Source organism: Mobula hypostoma, chromosome 12 (genome assembly GCF_963921235.1).
Source record: "Mobula hypostoma chromosome 12, sMobHyp1.1, whole genome shotgun sequence".
NCBI lineage: Eukaryota > Metazoa > Chordata > Chondrichthyes > Myliobatiformes > Myliobatidae > Mobula > Mobula hypostoma.
The window spans coordinates 705,317-726,754 of record NC_086108.1 but is presented as its reverse complement, the minus strand read 5'-3'; the positions used below and the strand labels follow the sequence as shown (position 1 = coordinate 726,754).

Sequence of the window (21,438 nt, the reverse complement as noted above, 5' to 3'; positions counted from 1 at the left end):
CCATGCAGTTTCCTTTATAACGGGAGAATCGAATCCACACTGGATGATCTTGTTGTATACCCCAGTTGAAGCATAGAACTGAGCTCCCAGAGGTCAGCCCTACCATACCTACACACCCCTGCACTGTTGATGTATAGTATGGCAGCACAGCAGTTAACATGCTTTACAGTGCCAGTGATCTCTGATCAGGGTTCAACTTCTGCCCCAGTCAGTAAAGAGTTTGTACCTTCTCCCCATTTCTTCCAGGTGCTCCAGTTTCCTCCCACACTTCAAAGACGTACGGGTTAGGGTTGGTATTTTGTGGACATGCTGTGTTGGTACTTGTGGACTGCCCCTAGCACATCTCAGATTGTGTTGGTTGTTGACACAAACAATGCTGTATAACACTTATGACTTTAACCCCTTCCACCAAACCTGAATCAGGTTCTACCCATCCCTCCCCACTGATCTCCCTCCTGGCACTTATCCGTGTAAGCGGAACAAGTGCTACACATGCCCTTACACTTCCTCCCTTACCACCATTCAGGGCCCCAAACAGTCCTTCCAGGTGAGGCATCACTTCACCTGTGAGTCGACTGGAGTGATATACTGCGTCCGGTGCTCCCGATGTGGCCTTTTATATATTGGCGAGACCCGACGCAGACTGGGAGACCGCTTTGCTGAACATCTACGCTCTGTCCGCCAGAGAAAGCAGGATCTCCCAGTGGCCATACATTTTAATTCCACATCCCATTCCCATTCTGACATGTCTATCCACGGCCTCCTCTACTGTAAAGATGAAGCCACACTCAGGTTGGAGGAACAACACCTTATATTCCGTCTGGGTAGCCTCCAACCTGATGGCATGAACATCGACTTCTCTAACTTCCGCTAAGGCCCCACCTCCCCCTCGTACCCCATCTGTTACTCATTTTTATGCACACATTCTTTCTCTCACTCTCCTTTTTCTCCCTCTGTCCCTCTGAATATACCTCTTGCCCATCCTCTGGGTCCCCCCCCCCCGTCTTTCTTCCCGGACCTCCTGTCCCATGATCCTCTTGTATCCCTTTTGCCAATCACCTGTCCAGCTCTCGGCTCTATCCCTCCCCCTCCTGTCTTCTCCTATCATTTTGGATCTCCCCCTCCCCCTCCAACTTTCAAATCCCTTACTCACTCTTCCTTCAGTTAGTCCTGACGAAGGGTCTCGGCCTGAAACATCGACTGCACCTCTTCCTACAGATGCTGCTTGGCCTGCTGCGTTCACCAGCAACTTTGATGTATGTTGCTTGAATTTCCAGCATCTGCAGAATTCCTGTTGTTCAGGTTCTACCACTCAGGGGCAATTTACAGCACTCAATTTGCCTACCAACCCACTCATCTATGGGATGAGGGAGGAAAAGGTAGAGTAGTGATTAGCACAAAGCTTTACAGTACCCAAGACCAAAGTTTAATTTCTGCCGCTGCCTTTAAGGAGTTTGTACGTACTCCTTGTGACCTTACGGTTTCCCCTCTCAGTCCAAAGGCATACGGGTTCGGGGCAGTGAGTTGCGGGCATGCGATGTTGGTGCTGGAAGTGTGGCGACACTTGCGAGCTGCCCAGAACACATCCTTAGACTGTGTTAGCCACTGACTGCGGCTCTGAACTTTGATCAAACCCTGTTGGAATATGAGGCCATGGATGTTCTAAAGGCTAGCAGCTAGAAGGTTGGGAAATACACTTGAGGACTGGAGAGATGTTACATTAAAAGATCATTCGGAGTAGGTTTAATCCCTCCCCCACAGTGGGGAGGATTCAATGATAAAACCCCTACTGAGAATTTAAACACCAGCCCAGGTAGACTGGGGCTCCTCTCTCTGCAACACTAAGGCTGTGAGACGGCCCCCGACTGCTGTGCTTTGTGTCTGTGAACTTTGCGGCGATTTGCCCTGCTAAAATGATGAACTGAATACTAAGGCTTTGGGCCTACTCCAGGCTGCTATGGGCATTTAGATCGAAAGACTCAATTTGGTTTGGAATGCTCATGCTATTGTTTGCATGGTTTGTGTTTTTTTCCCTCTTCCTCTGTAAACTTTAGGAGTTGGTCTTTATTTTTTTAATTGGATTCTTTCAGATTTCTTGTTTTGTGGCTGCTTGTAAGCAAACTAATCTCAAGGTTGTACAGGTTTCCCCCGTTATCCGAAGGTAGAGTGTTCCTATGAAACCGTTCGTAAGCCGAAATGGCGTAAAGTGAAGAAGCAATTACCATTAATTTATATGGGAAAAATTTTTAGCACATAAAACTTAAAATAACACTAACTTATAGTAAAAGCAGGAATAATATGATAAATACACAGCTTATATAAAATAGAAATAATGTATGTACACTATAGTTTCACTTAACAGAATCCAGAAGATTTAGCCAAAACTGATTTGTAGAAAAAAATTGGCACGTACGTGCATGCGCACACACACACAACCGCTCAAGGCTTCATGGTCATGGTAGTCTTTCTCGGGGTAAACACACATTTAAAGCGGATGTCTTTTTTCGTAAAAGCGAAAATCCTCTTTCACTTAGCGAAAACAGGTACTAATGTAGGTCTTTCGTAAAAGCGAAGTGGCGTAAAGCAGGGGACACCTGTATAATTTATACATTATTTGATAATAAATGTACTTTGAATCTTTGAACAAAGGAGCTTTTAACTGATGGAAACTGAGTCTAAACACTCATGTCAGAGCACAGAAATCGGACTGACTGGCATCATCAGTATCCTCACATGAGCAGAAGAATGTCACACGATACTGTCATGCTCCCTACAACACATCAGCTCACGAATTCAGAGGAAAATGGAGAGGAAGAGGCACAGATTCCACAGGATAAGCAACCTAACAAACTATGCTCTCAGCAACAAAAAGTTTGATGTGTTGCAGCTCTCAGATTTGTTACCATTGGTAGCATAGCAGTTAGCATAACACCCTTACAGCTCCAGCAACCCGGGTGTTTGGGTGATTGTAGGAAAGTCAGAGGCAAGCTCTATACACAGAGAGTGGTTTGTACATGGAACACACTGTCAGGGGTGGTGGTAGAGGAAAGATACCATTAGACATAGGAGCCCAATTACTCCATTCAGCTCATCGAGTCTTCTCTGCCAGGGATATACATTAGGGTATTGAAGAGACTCGCAAATTTCTACAGACGTACCATGGAGAGCATTCTAACCGGCTGTATCACCATCTGATATGGTGGGGCTAAATAGCTGCAGATGTTGTAAACACAGTCAGCTCCATCACAGGCACTAGTCTCCCCAGCATCTCTTCAAGGAATGAGGCCTCAAAAAGCTGGTGTCCATAATTAAGGACCCAGGTCATGCCCTCTTCTCACTGCTCCTATCAGGGAGGAGGTACAGGAGCCTGAAGGTACACACTCAATGATTCAGGAACAGCTGAATCCAGATTTCAGACTGGACATTGAACCCCAGAATACTACCTCACTACTGTTTTTAATCTCTAATTTTGCACTACCTATTAACTATTTTATACATAATAGATATACACACACATATTATTTTTACAGATATAGAGAGATCGAGAGAGAGTAATGCACACATATACCTCTCTCTCTTCCCCTTCCCCTCCCCACACTCCCTCTCCCCAGAGTTGCTGCCTGACCAGTTTAATAACTCCAGGATTTTTTGGGTTTCATTTCGGATTTCCAGCAATTTTTCTTTGTTTTTCAATTACTATGGAACTGCTCATCTGTGTGGTTCAATACTGAGCCACACAATGCACGGAGCAATGGAATCACAGGTCATTAAGGTCACCAGTACACAAACCATATTTGCAAAATTAATCAAAACTAATCCCTTGCCTTGCTCATTTCCCTAAGATTAGCCTGAGCCTCAGCACATCACAGCTCCTTTCTCAACCCCAGCTCCCTCTGATGATAACATACTCCATATTACAAAGAACATAGAACACTACAACACAGTACAGGCCCTTTGGCCCACAATACTCTCCATTTTCAATCATTTATTTCTATTTTTCTATCATCCACGTGCCTATTTAAGAGTCTCTTAAATGTCCCTAATGTACCTGTCTCTACTACCAGCCCTAGCAGTCCGTTCCACACATCGATCACTCTCTGTGTCAAAAAACCACCTTTGATATCCTCAGCATACTTTTCTCCAAATCAACTTAAATTCTGACACTTGTATTAACCATTTCCACCCTGGGATAAAGTCTCTGGCTTTCCACACTGTCTCTGCCTCTTATATACATCTATCAAGTCACCTTACATCCTGCTTCACTCCTAAGGGAAAAGCCCTAGCTCGCTCAATCTCTGCTAACAAGACACGCTCTTTAATCCAGGCAACATCCTGGTAAACCTCCTCTGTACCCTCTCTAAAGCTTCCACATCTTTACAACACAGGAAGCTATTCAAATTGAATCAGTACCAGTTCACCCTCATTCCCCATACTGCCCACCCACCCGAGGGGAATTGACCTATTAAACTGCATATCACTGGGTGTGGAAGGAAGCCAGATCACCAGAGGAAACCTAAGTGTTTGCCGGGAGAGACACCACGCAGACAGCACCTGAGCTCGGGTTCGAACCACAAGGTTATTGGCGCAGGGAGGCAGCAGCTCTGAAAGTCGCACCACTCCACCACCTATTCATTTTCCATTGTGATGAGAGGTTACAGGCATTGATACTCTTATCAGGGGTTAACGAGACTGCCAAGCTCTATGGATCATGGGAAAACAAGTCCTAGGGCAAGGCTGGCAACCTGTAGGGTCATCGCACAGTAAGGAAGAGAAGGAGCAGATGAAGAAAATATTATGAAGTTGGACACAGCCCTTAGAATTTGCATTTTAAACTTTTTAAACTGGCAGCAAAACACACAATCACCTTGAGTGCAGGCCTGACAAGCCCAGTACTTCAGTGGAACTGAGGCAAACCCATATTTATAGCTGCTGTGTCATTTCAGCATCATGTATAAATAACACTGTGGCCAGTCACACAATAAGCAAGTGTGTGCTCTGTTGACAAGAGATAAGAGAGGGAATGGCACACACATATAAATTGTCTGAAGGCTCGAGGGCTAGATATGGCCAACTGCCACGTCCAGAAGTTGCCAGTCAGGTGATTTGGCTGGGTACAGAAACGTTGACATAATCATTAATAGTGGCGCACAAACTACATCTATAGAAATGCAAGAGATAGAGGAAAAGGCCATTCAGCCGCTGTGTGCCTCTTATTTTTATTTAACAATACAGCATGCTAACAGACACTTCTGGCCCAGCAAGTCAGCACCACACAATTATACCATGTAACCAATGATCTGACAAACCGAGACGTCTTTAGAATGTGGGAGGAACCCACAGTGACGGGGAAAACATGCATTCTTCTGAAAGACAGCGACGTGAATCAAATGTGGATCGCTGGTGCTGTATTAGTGTAATTCTAACTACTACACTACTGTGCCCCCCTGCCTCATCAGCAGTCAATAAGGTCATGGCTGATCTTGTTTCTCAGAAAATTCTGACTTTCCCTAGAATGGATGTGGACAGGATATTTCCTACTGTGGGGAAGTACAGCACCAAAGGGCACAGCCTCAGAATACAAGGATGCCCCTTTACAGCAGAGATGAGGAGGAGTTTCTTTAGCCGGAGGGTGGTGAATCTGTGGAATTCTTGCCACAGACGACTGTGGAGCCCAAGTCATTGGGTATATTTAAAGCAAAGGTTGATAGGTTCTTGTTTAGTAAGGGCGTCAAAAGGTTATGGGGAGAATGTGAGAGGGAAAGGTAAGAGTGTCAAAGGTGAGAGGGATAATAAATCAGTCATGATGAAATGGCAGAGGAAACTCGATGGGCCGAACAGCCTAATTCTGCCCCTATGGCTTATGGAAAAGACAGGAGAGTGGGGTTGAGAGAGATAATAGAGCACCTTAGAATGGAATGGTGAGGAGACTAATTCTACTGTAGGTCTTAAAAACTAATATCATTAACAACCTCCAAAGCCTGAGCAAGATTTCAGAATTTCACTGCTGATTAATAGGGATCATCAACCAGGAGTGCAGGGTGGAGTAAACTCTCTGCTTCAGATGGAAACAGAGACAACTTGCTCTCCGGAATGCTATTACCGAAGGACAAGCTTCGAGATTCACACATGTCCCCATGTCTTACTGTAATTGATGACAATTATCTTTGATCCAGTGCCACACAAATCATGTTCTACCATTGATCACTGGAAAGTGACCAGCAGAGGAACAGGGCTTGACACTTGCTGGCCACTGTAGTCTCATTAATGGTCAATCTCACTCCAAAAAGCTATTTGAAAGTTCTTTCTCTGTCCAAAATGGTGCCAAGCTACACCCTCAGTTGAATCATGGCTCAGATTTGGTTGTTTTTTTTTTAATTGCTTCTTTAAGGTTGGCTGTGGGGATAGAGGGGAGAATTAGGGACAGATATGTGGGACAACTGGAGGTTATGCCTAAGTCCAAGCCTCCACTCCATGTACAAAGGTGAGCAGCGCAGGAGATGTGGAACGGAGCTTGTTTTGTTCCGCTGAGCACTGTCAGCATCCTGTGTTGGTGCAAGAATGTGTGGCAACACATGTGGGCCACCCCTGGCACACCCGAGGGTGTGTAGTTGTTAGCGCAAGTGACGCATTTCACTGTATGTTTTTGATGTGTACGTGATAAATAAGTTTGAATCTTGAATCTATTGCAGAACTTCCTCATCCACAAAACTGGTGTATTGAACAGGAGAACACAAAGATTATTTTGCAAACCATGCCACTTAATGAGATTACTGTTCATCTGTGACGTGTCCTCACAGATTTCGTCTTTCTCCCTTATCTCTTAATACCTTCGTTTGTTCATTATGTGCCATGTCATATGACGTAGGTGATCATGGTCTTTCTATGACCATGAACGTTCTTAGCAAACTTTTCTACAGAACTGGTTTTCCATTGCCTTCTTCTGAGCAGTACTTTTACAAGATGGGTGACCCCAGCCATTACCAATACTCTTCAGAGATTGTCTGCCTACCATCAGCGGTCACATAACCAGGACTTGTGATGCACCGGCTGCTCGTGCGACCGTCCACCACCTGTTCCCATGGCTTCACATGACCCTGATCAAAGAGGTGGGGGCTAAGCAGGTGCTACACCTTGCCCTTGCAGACTAGCAGAGGGAAGGAGTACCTTACATCTCTTTTGGTAGAGATGCATCTCTACCCCACCATACCTTAGATTAACAAAAAAGCTATTAATCATAGATTTGCAACTGAAGAGAACTGAAGGGAACATCTATACTCACATCACCCTGGAGATGTGCAGTGGAGAGCATCCTAACATGCTGCATCACTGTATGGGACGGAGACTGCACTGTTACTGAAGGAAGGGTAGACAAAACTGCCCAACGCATCACCAGCAGCAGCCTACTCGCCATCAGGGTATATATGCAGAGGCTACGTAGCATTCACACCAGGCCACCAGACTCAAAAGTAGTTACTTTTCCCAAGTAGTCAGGCTGATAAACAATTCCACCCTTTAACTCATACCTCCATATCCCCAACCACTATATTTTATCATTTCCTGCTAGTAAAGAAGGTTGAAAGAGTATAGAGAAAATTTACTAGAATGTTGCCAAGTCTCGAGGACCTGAGCTATAGGGAAAGACTGAACAGATTAGGACTGTATTCCTTAGAATATAGAAGATTGAGGGGAGGTTTGATAGGTATACAAAATTATGAGAGGTATAGATACGGTAAATGCAAGCAGGCTTTTTCCACTGAGATTGGGTGGGACTACAACGAGAGGTCATGGGTTAAGGGTGAAATTTAACATCTTCACTCAGAGTGTGGAATGAGCTGCCAGCACAAGTGGTGCACGTGAGTTCGATTTCGATGTCTGAGAGAAGTTTAGATAGGTACATGGATGGTAGGGCTATGGTACCGGTGCAGGTTGATTGGAGTTGGTAGTTTAAATGGTTTTAGCACGGTGAACTGAATGGCCTGTTTTTGTGCTGTACTTCTCTATGATTCTATGACCTTGCGTACAGATGCTCGTGTATCTAGCGTCACTTTAAGAACATATAATTAATGCAAACAAACTATTTTTTAAAAATTATTATTGCCCTCTTTATCATAGTGGGGTTTTTTTGAGCTGAATCAGATATGGAGTAAAAATCATTTTGATCTCCTTTACACTTGTGTACTGGAAATTATGTTAAACATTCTTGAAATTTCTTGAATTTCTTGAAATAACTGACCTTGGAATAGTTGCTGGAAGGAAGTTCCCTACATCTGTCACTCACTGTGTGTTTAAGTGCTTTTGAACTCATGACCATCACTGGATCAGCAAGCCACAATTAAGTGGCCTCCATCAATAAATTAAAGCTAGTGGAAAGAAGATCAGTAAAACTGACTAAAGAAATAAAGGCTGACACATGACCCAAGGTAAACGTGGCCAAATTATCAGGCTGCAGAACTGGCATGGATAACTTCACTCACAACTCTGAACTGCTTCCATAACCTACAGACACACTTTCAAAGACTCTACAATTCATGTTCTCAGTGGTTATTTTGTTAGTGCAGGAAGCAGCTAATAAAGTGGCTACTGAGTGCATTTCAGCATGCTTGTGGTCCTCCTCTGCTGTAGCCCATTCACTTCACGGTTTGATGTGTTGTGCATTCAGAGATGTCTTGTGCACACCACTGTTGAAACACATGGTTATTTGAGCTATTGTTGTCTTCCTGTCAGCTTGAACCAGTCTGGCAATTCTGCTCTGACCTCTCTCATTAACAAGGCATTCTTGCCTATAGAACTGCCACTTCTTCCACCACTCTTTGTAAACTCTAGAGCAAAAGTTCCCATTCTGGGTTCCCCGGACCCCTTGGTTAATGGTAGAGGTCCATGACATTAAAAAAAAGTTGGGAACCCCTGCTCCAGAGACTATTGTGCGTGAAAATTCCAGGAGATAAGCAGTTCCTGAGATACTGAAACCACCTGTCTGGCACCAACAACCATTTCACAGTCTAAGTCATTTAGGTTACATTTTTCCCCATTCTAAACTTCTCGATCGTGTCTGATTGGCATGAGCAAGCAGGTGTACAGGTGTACCTAACAAAGTGGCCACTGAGTGTATACAAAAAACTAAATTCTATTGCATTTCTTCATTTTTCCTGTAAATGTCTGCAGGAAAATGAATCTCAAGGTGGGATATTGTTGTACACGTGTACTTTGATAATAAATTTACTTTGACTTTGACCATAGAGATTCAACACCCACAAAACGTCATGCTGCATTTAGGTACCATCTTCAATTGACCTTTCTCACCTTCATAAAACTTGATCGAATCCTGCATGTAGCCTTACTGCATCCACCCCTCCCCCCACCAGGAGTGCAGTGAAGATTCAGGCTTACTTGGATCTGTTTGAGCAGCTTGTTAATCGGCTTGCAGTTCAGCTTCTGACAGGCCTTCCTGTAGGCAGCAATAATCTCCTCCACCGTCACATTCTGAGCTGTAGGACAGGAAACAAACAGACACTCATTAACTAGCTCCACATACAGCATTAACCATTCAGAAAATATAAAAGTATAAAAAAGGAATACTTAAGCCAGAGACTTTTCCCCCCATGGCAGAAATAGTTAATATTAGTGGACAAAAATTTAAGGTGATTGGATGAAAATATACTGTGTATTGACTGTCTGAATCATGGCTCGTTATAGAGACGCCAATGCCTTTGAACAGAAAATCCTACCAAAGGTAGTGGATTCAGTCCAGTACATCACGGGCAAAGTCCTTCCAACCATTGAGCACATCTATATGAAACGCTGTTGCAGGAAAGCAGCATCCATCATCAAAGATCCCTGCTACCCAGACCATGCTCTCTTCTCACTGCTGCCATCAGGCAGAAGGTACACGAGCCTCTGAACTCGCACCACCAGGCTCAAGAACAGTTACTATCCCTCAACCATCAGGCTCTTGAACAAAAGGAGATAACTACACTCACTTGCTCATCCACTGAGATCATCCCACACCAATGATCTCATTTTAAGGACCTTTTATCTTGTTATCTCATGTTCTTGTTATTTATTGCGACTTTATATTTCCATTTGCACAGTTTACTGTCTTCCGCTCTCTGGTTACTCTTTCACTGATCCTGTTATACTTACTATTCTATAGATTTGCTGAGTATACCTGTAGGCAAATGAATATGGTGACATAAATGTACTTTGATAATAATATTTATTTTGAACTTTGATATAGGAGACATGTCGGAGGTAAGTTTTTTTCCACCCCCACACAGAAAGTGATGGGTGTGAGGAACACCTTGCCATGGGTGGTGGTACAGGCATTTTAACACCTCAGACAGGCACATGGATAATAGAAAAACAAGAGGACTACTATGGGAGGAAGGAGGTTTAGATTACAGTTTCCTCCTTTGTTTAAGAGTATTTGGTCTTCCTATCAATACACACAATTTGATGGAGAATGCAGGAACTCATCAGATCAGGCAGCATCTATGAAGGGGAATGAACAGTTAATGCTTCAGGCTGAGATCGAGTCCTGATGAAGGGTCTTGGCCTGAAACGTCAATTGTTTATTATGCCTGACCTGCTGAGCTCCTCCAGCATTTTGAACATAGAACATAGAATAGTTCAGCACAGTACAGGCCCTTCGGCCCACAATGTTGTGCCGACCCTCAAACCCTGCCTGCCATATAAGCCCCCACCTTAGATTCCTCCATATACCCGTCGAGTAGTCTCTTAAACTTCACTAGTGTATCTGCCTCCACCACTGACTCGGGCAGTACATTCCACAAACCAACCACTCTCTGAGTAAAAAACCTTCCTCTAATATCCCCCTTGAACTTAACACCCCTTACCTTAAAGCCATGTCCTCTTGTATTGAGCAGTGGTGCCCTCAGGAAGAGGCACTAGCTATCCACTCTATCTATTCCTCTTATTATCTTGTACACCTCTATCATGTCTCATCTCATCCTCCTTCTCTCCAAAGAGTAAAACCCTAGCTCCCTTAATCTCTGATCATAATGCATACTCTCTAAACCAGGTAGCATCCTGGTGAATCTCCTCTGTACCCTTTCAAATGCTTCCACATCCTTCCTATAGTGAGGTGACCAGAACTGGACACAGTACTCCAAGTGTGACCTAACCAGAGTTTTATAGAGCTGCATCATTACATCGCGACTCTTAAACTCTACCCCTCGACTTATGAAAGCTAACACCCATCGGCTTTCTTAACTACCTTACCCACCTGTGAGGCAACTTTCAGGGATCTGTGGACATGTACCCCGAGATCCCTCTGCTCCTCCACACTACCAAGTATCCTGCCATTTACTTTGTGCTCTGCCTTGGAGTTTGTCCTTCCAAAGTGTACCACCTCACACTTCTCCAGGTTGAACTCCATCTGCCACTTCTCAGCCCACTTCTGCATCCTATCAATGTCTCTCTGCAATCCTTGACAATCTTCTACACTATCTACAACACCACCAACCTTTGTGTCGTCTGCAAACTTGCCAACCCACCTTTCTACCCCCACATCCAGGTCGTTAATAAAAATCACGAAAAGTAGAGGTCCCAGAACAGATCCTTGTGGGACACCACTAGTCAAAATCCTCCAATCTGAATATACTCCCTCCACCACCACCCTCTGCCTTCTGCAGGCAAGCCAATTCTGAATCCACCTGGCCAAACTTCCCTGGATCCCATGCCTTCTAACTTTCTGAATAAGCCTACCGTGTGGAACCCTGTCAAATGCCTTACTAAAATCCATATAGATCACATCCACTGCACTACCCTCAACTATATGCCTGGTCACCTCCTCAAAGAACTCTATCAGGCTTGTTAGACACGATCTGCCCTTCACAAAGCCATGCTGACTGTCCCTGATCAGACCATGATTCTCTAAATGCCTACAGATCCAATCTCTGTAAGAATCTTTTCCAACAGCTTTCCCACCACAGACGTAAGGCTCACTGGTCTATAATTACCCAGACTATCCCTACTACCTTTTTTGAACAAGGGAACAACATTCGCCTCCCTCCAATCCTCCGGTACCATTCCCGTGAACAACGAGGACATAAAGATCCTAGCCAGAGGCTCAGCAATCTCTTCTCCCACCTCATGGAGCAGCCTGGGGAATATTCCGTCAGGCCCCTGGGACTTATCTGTCCTAATGTATTTTAACAACTCCAACACCTCCTCTCCCTTAATATCAACATGCTCCAGAACATCAACCTCACTCATATTGTCCTCACCATTATCAAGTTCCCTCTCAGTGGTGAATACCGAAGAGAAGTATTCATTGAGGACCTCGCTCACTTCCACAGCCTCCAGGCACATCTTCCCTCCTATATCTCTAATCGGTCCTACCTTCACTCCTGTCATCCTTTTGTTCTTCACATAATTGAAGAATGCCTTGGGGTTTTCCTTTACCCTACTCGCCAAGGCCTTCTCATGCCCCCTTCTTGCTCTTCTCAGCCCCTTCTAAAGCTCCTTTCTTGCTTCCCCATATTCCTCAATAGACCCATCTGATCCTTGCTTCCTAAACCTCTTCTTCCACCTGACTAGATTTTCCACCTCACTTGTCACCCATGGTTCCTTCACCCTACCATTCTTTATCCTCCTCACCGGGACAAATTTATCCCTTACATCCCGCAAGAGATCTCTAAACATCGACCACATGTCCATAGTACATTTCCCTGCAAAAACATCATCCCAATTCACACCCACAAGCTTTAGCCTTATAGCCCCATAATTTGCCTTTCCCCAATTAAAAATTTTCCTGTCCTCTTAGATTCTATCCTTTTCCATGATAATTATAAAGGCCAGGGAGCGGTGGTCACTGTCCCCCAGATGCTCACCCACTGAGAGATCTGTGACCTGACCCGGTTCATTATCTAGTACCAGATCTAGTATGGCATTCCCCCTGGTCGGCCTGTCCACATACTGTGACAGGAATCCATCCTGGACACACTTAACAAACTCTGCCCCATCTAAACCCTTGGATCTAATCAGGTGCCAATCAATATTAGGGAAGTTAAAGTCACCCATGGTAACAACCCTGTTATTTTTGCACCTTTCCAAAATCTGCCTCCCAATCTGCTCCTCTGCATCTCTGCTGCTACCAGGGAGCCTACAGAATACCCCCAGTAGAGTAACTGCTCCCTTCCTGTTCCTGACTTCCACCCATATTGACTCAAAAGAGGATCCTGCTACATTACCCACCCTTTCTGTAGCTGTAATAGTATCCCTGACCAGTAATGCCACCCCTCCTCCCCTTTTCCCGCCCTCTCTATCCCTTTTAAAGCACTGAAATCCAGGAATATTGAGAACCCATTCCTGCCCTGGTGCCAGCCAAGTCTCTGTAATGGCCACTACATCATAATTCCATGTATGTATCCAAGATACATACATAGATTCCATGTATGTGTGTTGCTCAAGATTTCCAGCATCTGCAGAAACTCATGTTTATGTCTTCGTATCAGATGTTGGTGTACAGTACCCAACATGCTACTATTTTCCTCTGGAGCAGGGGTTCCCAACTCAAAGTCCACAGACAATGAAGAACTATGAAGAACCTCCACTGCAAGGCAGAAGGTCCTAATGGGGTACCTGGTAAGGCTCTGAAAACCCGTGCCAACCAACTAGTGGGAGTATTCAAGGACATCTTCACCCTCTCACTGCTACGGGAAGAAGTTCCCACTTGCTTCAAAAAGGCAACAATTATACCAGTGCCTAAGAAGAATAACGTAGGCTGCCTTAATGACTATCGCCCAGTAGCACTGACATCGACAGTGATGAAATGCTTTGAGAAGTTGGTCATGACTAGACTGAACTCCTGCCTCAGCAAGGACCTGGACCCATTGCAATTTGCCTATTGTCACAATAGGTCAACGGCAGACACAATCTCAATGGCTCTCCACACGGCTTTAGACCATCTAGACAACACAAACACCTACATCCGGATTCTGTTCATCAACTGTAGCTCAGCATTTAATACCGTCATTCCCACAAGTCTGATTGAGAAGTTGCAGAACCTGGGCCTCTGTACCTCCCTCTGCAAATGGATCCTCGACTTCCTAACCAGAAGACCACAGTCTGTGTGGATTGGTGATAACATATCCTCCTCGCTGATGATCAACAGTGGCGCACCGCAGGGGTGTGTGCTTAGCCCACTGCTCTACTCTCTGTATACACATGAGTGTGTGGCTAGGCATAGCTCAAATACCATCTAAAAATTTGTTGAGGATATAACCATTGTTGGTAGAATCTCAGGTGGTGACAAGAAGGCGTACAGGAGTGAGATATAGAAACATATAGAAACATAGAAAATAGGTGCAGGAGTAGGCCATTCAGCCCTTCGAGCCTGCACCGCCATTTATTATGATCATGGCTGATCATTCAACTCAGAACCCCGCCCCAGCCTGCTAGGTGGAATGGTACCGCAGCAACAACCTGGAGCTCAATGTCAGTAAGACGAAAGAGCTGATTGTGGACTTCGGGAAGGGTAAGGTGAAGGAGCACATACCAATCCTCAGGAGGGAACAGAAATGGAGAGAGTGAGCAACTTCAAGTTTCTCAGTGTCATGATCTCTGAGGATCTAACTTGGTCCCAACATATCAATGTAATTATAAAGAAGGCAAGACAGCAGCTATACTTTATTAGGAGTTTGAAGAGATTTGGCAAATACACTCAAAAACTTCTGTAGTTGTACTGTGGAGAGCATTCTGACAGGCTGCATCACTGTCTGGTATGGAGGGGCTACTGCACAGGACCAAAAGAAGCTGCAGAAGGTTGTAAATCTAGTCAGCTCCATCTTGGGCACTAGCCTACAAAGTACCCAGGATATCCTTAGGGAGCGGTGTCTCAGAAAGCCAGAGTCCATTATTAAGGACCTCCAGCACCCAGGACATGTCCTTTCCTCACTGTTACCATCAGGTAGGAGGTACAGAAGCCTGACAACACACACTCAGTGATTCAGGAACAACTTCTTCCCCTCTGCCATCTGATTCCTAAATGGAAATTGAAGCTTTGGACACTACCTCACTTTTTTAAAAAATATATACAGTATTTCTGTTTTTGCACATTTTAAAAAATCTATTCAATATATGTAATTGATTTACTTGTTTATTTATTATGTTTTATTTTATTACTATAATTTTTTTCTCTCTCTGCTAGATTATGTATTGCATGGAACTGCTGCTGCTAAGTTAACAGATTTGACATCACATGCCAGTGATAATAAACCTGATTCTGATTTCTCATCTCACATATTGAAGTCCTGTTGGGCAGTGTTTTGAAAGCCGAGTAAACTTTGTTATCACACTTGAATCTTAACACTCTTACACAGTTGATAACACTCTCACTTGAATCTAAATGTGTGGATTCAATGCACCCTAAGGATGCAAACTCTGGGCCTGTACTCACTGGAGGTGGAATCTTATTTAAACCTATTGAATACTGAAAGGCCTAGATACAGGAGAGATGGAGAGGATATTTCCTATAGTGGGGAGTCTAGGACCAAAAGTCACAGTCTCAGAATAGAAGAATGGAAATGAAGAGGAATGTCTTTAGCCAGAGGGTGGTGAATCAAAGTACACATATACATGTATGACCCCGAGGTTCATTTTCTTGCAGGTATACACAGTAAATCCAATAAACAATCAATGAAGGACCACACCAACAGGTCAGCCAAACCAATGTGATGAATACAATAAATGCAATAATAATAATAATAAGAAGAAAACCATGAGATATAGGAGCAGAATTGAGCCATTTGACCCAAGTCTGTTCTGTCATTTCATCATGACTGATCCAATTTCCCTCTGACTCCTAATCTCCTGCCTTCTCCCCATATCCTCTCACACCCTGACCAACCCATCAAGTCTGTTCCACCGTTTCATCATGGCTGATCCAATTTTCCTGTCAGTTCTCAATCTCCTGCTTTCTCCTGCCATATATCCCTTCATGCCCTGACCAATCAAGAATCTATCAACCTCTGCCTTGAATATACATGAAGACTTGGCTTCCGCAGCTCAGCTACCTGCGGCAAAGAATAAATAAGCAAGACTGAAGATGATGATGATGATGATGATGATGGCTGGTTTTTTCGCTTGCCAAGATCAGGAGGGAAGAGTCCTCAGGAGCGACAGCATAATTGTTGGTGACTGTAGAGGCCAATTCTGGATCTGCAGACTCTGGAGCAGGAGGGACATGGGAACAGCTGGGATGAGGGTGCTTGGGTATTAGGATCCTCTCCTCTTCAGCAATCGCCCATCTGAATTCCTCAAAATATTTGGTTGCTCCGTGGATCAGCGTTCTCCCACGGTCTGTTACAAGCCAGCTGCTGCCACTCGTTGACTTTGATATTTGCCATAGAGAGCTGCTACTTAAGTTGATTTCTTGTGCCCCAAGAGTGTTCTCCATACAGTGCTGCTTTCGGTAACTTGGAGTTGTCCATGTGAGACGCGCGGCCTGGGCAGTGGAGCTGCTTGAGCAACAAAATGGCTTCAATGCTTGGAAGTTGAACCTTCTCCAGGACCTCGTTGTTGGAGACATGATCCTGCCAGATAATATCCATGATGGAGCAGAGGCAACAAGAATGAATAAGAAATATTCAGAACATGAGATGAAGAGTCCTTGAAAGTGAGTCCAAGGTTATGGGAACAATTCAGTGATGAATTCAGTATACTTGAGTTAAGTTTGCAAGACGTTGAGATTTTAATCAAAAAGCTATTAGAAGAGGTTCCAAGAGGAATTGTGAGTAAATTGTACTTGTGCTTCATTACATGCAAACCAAATGATTAAAAAAAGATGTTTCTGATCTGTTATTCTTAACCGCAGGGTGTCTGGGGTGGTTGGTCCTCACTAAATATCAGGAAATGCCAATAGCGATTATATAGCAAAGAAATGCACAAGAAAATTAAAGAAATTACTGGAATTAAGAAAACCTCCTCTATAGGATGCATAAGATCAGCAGACAGATCCATACTAACAGATCCAGATGAAGTATGTGAGAGGTGGATTCAGTATATAGAGCAGCTTTTTAAAGATAATAGAGGGAAACTCCCAGATATTAAACACCCTAATTCTGGCCCACCTACTACCAAAGAAGAAATAACTAAAACAATGAAAAGCACTAAACATGGTAAAGCCACTGGGCCTGATGAAATTTCGGTGGAAATGAAGATCTGGGCATAGATATTCTTTTTGAACTGTTTAATGGCATATATGAGTCTGGTATATTGCCTAACGATCTCTTGAAATCAGTATTTATAACTCTGCCAAAAATTCCTGGAACTATTGACTGCCAAAATTATAGAACAATCTGTCTTATGAGTCACATAAGTTTTGTTGAGAATTGTTCTGAGTCGAATTAAAAACAAGTTAAGACTAGACACTTCCAAACTGCAATATGGGTTTATTGAGGATAGAGGAACTAGGAACACAATTTTCATACTATGAATGCTTTCAGAAAGGGCAATTGAATATCAAAATGATGTCATTTTATGTTTAATTCCACATCCCATTCCCATTCTGGTATGTCTATCCACGACCTCCTCTACCGTCAAGATGAAGCCACACTCGAGTTGGAGGAACAACATCTTATACTCCGTCTGGGTAGCCTCCAGCCTGATGGCATGAACACTGACTTCTCTAACTTCCGTTAATGCCCCACCTCCCCTTCGTACCCTATCCCTTATTTATTTATTATTATTATTTTCTTTTCCCTTTTTTCTCTCTTTTTTCTCCCTCTGTTCCTCTCACTATAACTCCTTGCCCATCCTCTGGGCTTCCCCCCCCTTCCTTTCTCCCCAGGCCTCCCGTCCCATGACCTTCTCCCTTCTCCAGCCTTGTATCCCTTTTGCCAATCAACTTTCCAGCTCTTAGCTCAATCCCTCCCCCTCCTGTCTTCTCCTATCATTTCGGATCTCCCCCTCCCCCTCTCAAATCTCTTACTATCTCTCCTTTCAGTTAGTCCTGACAAAGGGTCTCGGTCCGAAACATCGACTGTACCTCTTCCTATAGATGCTGCCTGGTCTGCTGCGTTCACCAGCATTTTTTGTGTGTGTTGTTTGAATTTCCAGCATCTGCAGATTTCCTCGTGTTTGCATCTTTTAATGTTTTATTGATTTCACTAAAGCATTCGACAAAATGCAACACGAAAAATTATTTCAAATTCTCACTAAACATTGACAGAAGGGACCAACAACCGCTTCAAAATTTATATTGGAATCAAACGGCGGTGGTAAAAATTGCTGATAATATAAGCAGTCGGACTAAGATTCAAAGAAGAGTTAGACAGGGATGCGTTGCCTCACCAGAATTATTTAATATCTATAGTGAAATAATTCTCAGAGAAATAGAAGACCTAGATGGGATAAAAATTGGAGGTGCTAACATCAACAATATAAGATATGCAGACAATACCACCCAAATAGCAAGTGCTGCAGAAGACCTACAAATCCTCCAAGACAAAGTAGTACAAACAAGTGCAGATTTTGGTCGAACCATCAACTGTAAAAAAAACCAAATGTCTGGTAATATCAAAACAGCAGGGTACTCCCAACTGCCAATTGTACATTGGTACCCAAGAGACTGAACAAAAGACCAGGTTTAATTACTTTCAATACACATCAAAGTTGTTTGAATTTCCAGCATCTGCAGAATTCCTCGTGTTTGCTTTAATTACCTTAGTAGCTTTATATCACGAGATGCTAGAAGTAGAAATAAAAAGAAAAATTGCCATTGTCAAAACCAACTTCCAAAAAATATCCTTCCAGGTGAGGAGACACTTCACCTGTGAGACTGCTGGTGTGATATACTGTATCCGGTGCTCCCAGTGTGGCCATCTATATATTGGTGAGGCCCAAGGCTGATTGGGAGACCGCTTTGCTAAACACCTACACTCTGTCCGCCAGAGGAAGCAGGATCTCCCAGTGGCCACACATTTTAATTCCATATCTCATTCCTATTCCGATATGTCAATCCACGGCCTCCACTACGGTCAAGATGAAACCACACTCAGATTGGAGGAACACCACCTTATGTTCTGTCTGGGTAGCCTCCAACCTGTTGGCATGAACACTGATTTCTCTAACTTCCATTAATGCCCCTCCTCCCCTTCTTACCACATCCCTAATTTTTAAGTTTTTTTTTCCCTCTTTCCCTCTCACAATACTCCTTGCCTGTTCTCCATCTTCCTCTGGTGCTCCCCTCCCCCTTCCTTTCTTCCAAGGGCTTCTGTCCTATGATACTCCCCCTTCTCCAGCCTTGTATCCCTTTTGCCAATCAACTTCCCAGCTCTTAGCTTCAACCCTCCCCCTCCTGTCTTCTCCTATCATTTCACGTCTCCCCCTCCTCCTCTCAAATCTCTTACTATCTCTTTTTTCCATTAGTCCTGACGAAGGGGCTCGACCCGAAATGTCAACTTCTTCCTATAGATGCTGCCTGGCCTGCTGCATTCCACCAGCACTTTGTGTGTGTTGTTCCAAAAAAATGAAACTCATTTTTACCAACAGACACATTTCTATAACAACAAGGCTTAGGCTACTAAAATGTTACATCTGGTCAATCTTGCTGTATGCTTCCGAAACATGGACTATAACACCAGAACTCCAAAGAAACTTAGAAGCAACAGAAGTGTGGTTTCTTAGAAGAATGCTGAAAATATCATATAGAGATAGGGTAACTAATGAGTCGGTATTCCAATGTGCCCATACAAAAAGATCTTTAATGAGAACATTAAATGAGAGGAAACTTAAATTCCTGGGCCATGTCATCAGAAAGGGAGAAATAGAATGCCTTACAAGGCCGTATGCCTGGGAAACGCGGAAGAGGAAGGCAAAGAAGAAAACGTGGACACTGTGAAAGAATTAACAGATCTAAGTGTGCAAGATATCATTGAGGCTACGAGGGATCGTTTGATGTGGAGAGCCACGATCGCCCAAACATGTAATGCGCAAGGCACATGAAGAAGAAGAATTCTTAACCGCAATAATTGTTAGAAGGTTACATTTTTAAAAAAGCAACACACACAAAAAAACAGGAGGAACTCAGCAGGTCAGGCAGCATTCTTGGAGAGGAATAAAGAGCTTTCCTTTTCCACCATCACCTCACAGCTTCTCACTTCATCCTGCCTTCCACTACACACCCACCTTCCCTCCTATTACCTGCCAGCTCTCACTCCTTCCCTTCCCTCCTGGGCTCTTCCCACCTTCCTTTCCAGTCCTGAAGAAAGGTCTTAACCAGAAACATCGACTCTTTATTCCTCTCCATAGATGCTGCCTGACCTGTTGAGTTCTCCAGCATTTTCTGTATTATACTCTGGATTTTCAGCATCTACAGAATCTCCAATACTTATGTTGTTGAATAAAAATTACTGGCCCACAACGTTGACCGTTTATTCCCCTCCAGACACTGCCTGACTTGCTGAGTTCCTCCAGCATTTTATGTGTGTCACATACAGCGAAGTGCTGATCAGGGAAGTTATTCTATAATTAGTTATTTAAGGACCCAGAACACAGAAAAGTCTCATCTTTATTTCTAGACTACAAAAGTTCTGAAACACAATCAAATAGACAGTTCAAACTTCCATTCAAGCAGAGAATTCACTTTAAACTTCAACTTCACTCAAAATACTTTCCCAGAGCATCCTTTGGAAAAAGAAAAATTACTCCTTTCTATTGATTGAGTAGAAATTTAATGGCATTTTTACAGCAGAAATATTAACCCGTTTAAACTTGGTTTTGGTGCTGGCTTCACTGCAACTCACATCATAAAGAATAATATTCAAGGATGCAACACTATTTCTTTAAAGAAGGCCATTCAGCCCATTGAGGCAGTTCAGGCTTCTCAGCAGTTTAAAAGACACCAAGTGCTCAACCCTGTACTATTTAAATCTGACAGCTCCTATAATTCTTTCAGGTGGTGTAGTCTGGCTCCATCCTCTGAATGGAGAAAACACCTTCAACTCCCATCTAATGCTCCTACATTGAAACCTACTGCTCATTGCCATCCTCTCTGCTAGAATGAGCCCTATTATAAGCCCTATCTATAGGTATAACACACACAAAATACTGGAGGAACTCATCAGGCCAGGCAGCATCTATGGGAAAGAGATACCTATACTGTCTGTTATGATCGCTTAGTTTTGCACACCTTAATTAAACGTAGAACAACACAGTACAGGAGCAGCTGCTTCAGCCCATGATGTGCCAAACTAATTAAAGTCATAATTTAATACCTAACTAAACAAGCTCATTCTGCTACACAAGTCCCTCCATTCGCTGTATAGTCATGTGCCTATGTAACAGCCACTTACACTTTGAACTTTGACTGAAGTGTTTATTATCACAATATGCATACACTACATGACCTTGAGATTCATATCCTGACAGGCAGCCATGAAACAACAAAACTCAGAAGATTAAATTTTTTAAAGTCTG

The 21,438-nt window shown here is 43.5% G+C and overlaps 1 protein-coding gene across 1 annotated transcript in view; it reads right to left on the bottom strand.

Moving 5' to 3' along the window:
* ppp1r37 (protein phosphatase 1, regulatory subunit 37) overlaps positions 1 to 21,438 on the bottom strand; it is a 169,439-nt gene that overhangs the window by 98,766 nt on the left and 49,235 nt on the right. Inside the window, exon 2 of the mRNA XM_063063474.1 lies at positions 9,388 to 9,485. Coding sequence (XP_062919544.1) covers positions 9,388 to 9,485 — 98 coding nt within the window. The remainder of the gene's footprint in view (positions 1 to 9,387; positions 9,486 to 21,438) is intronic.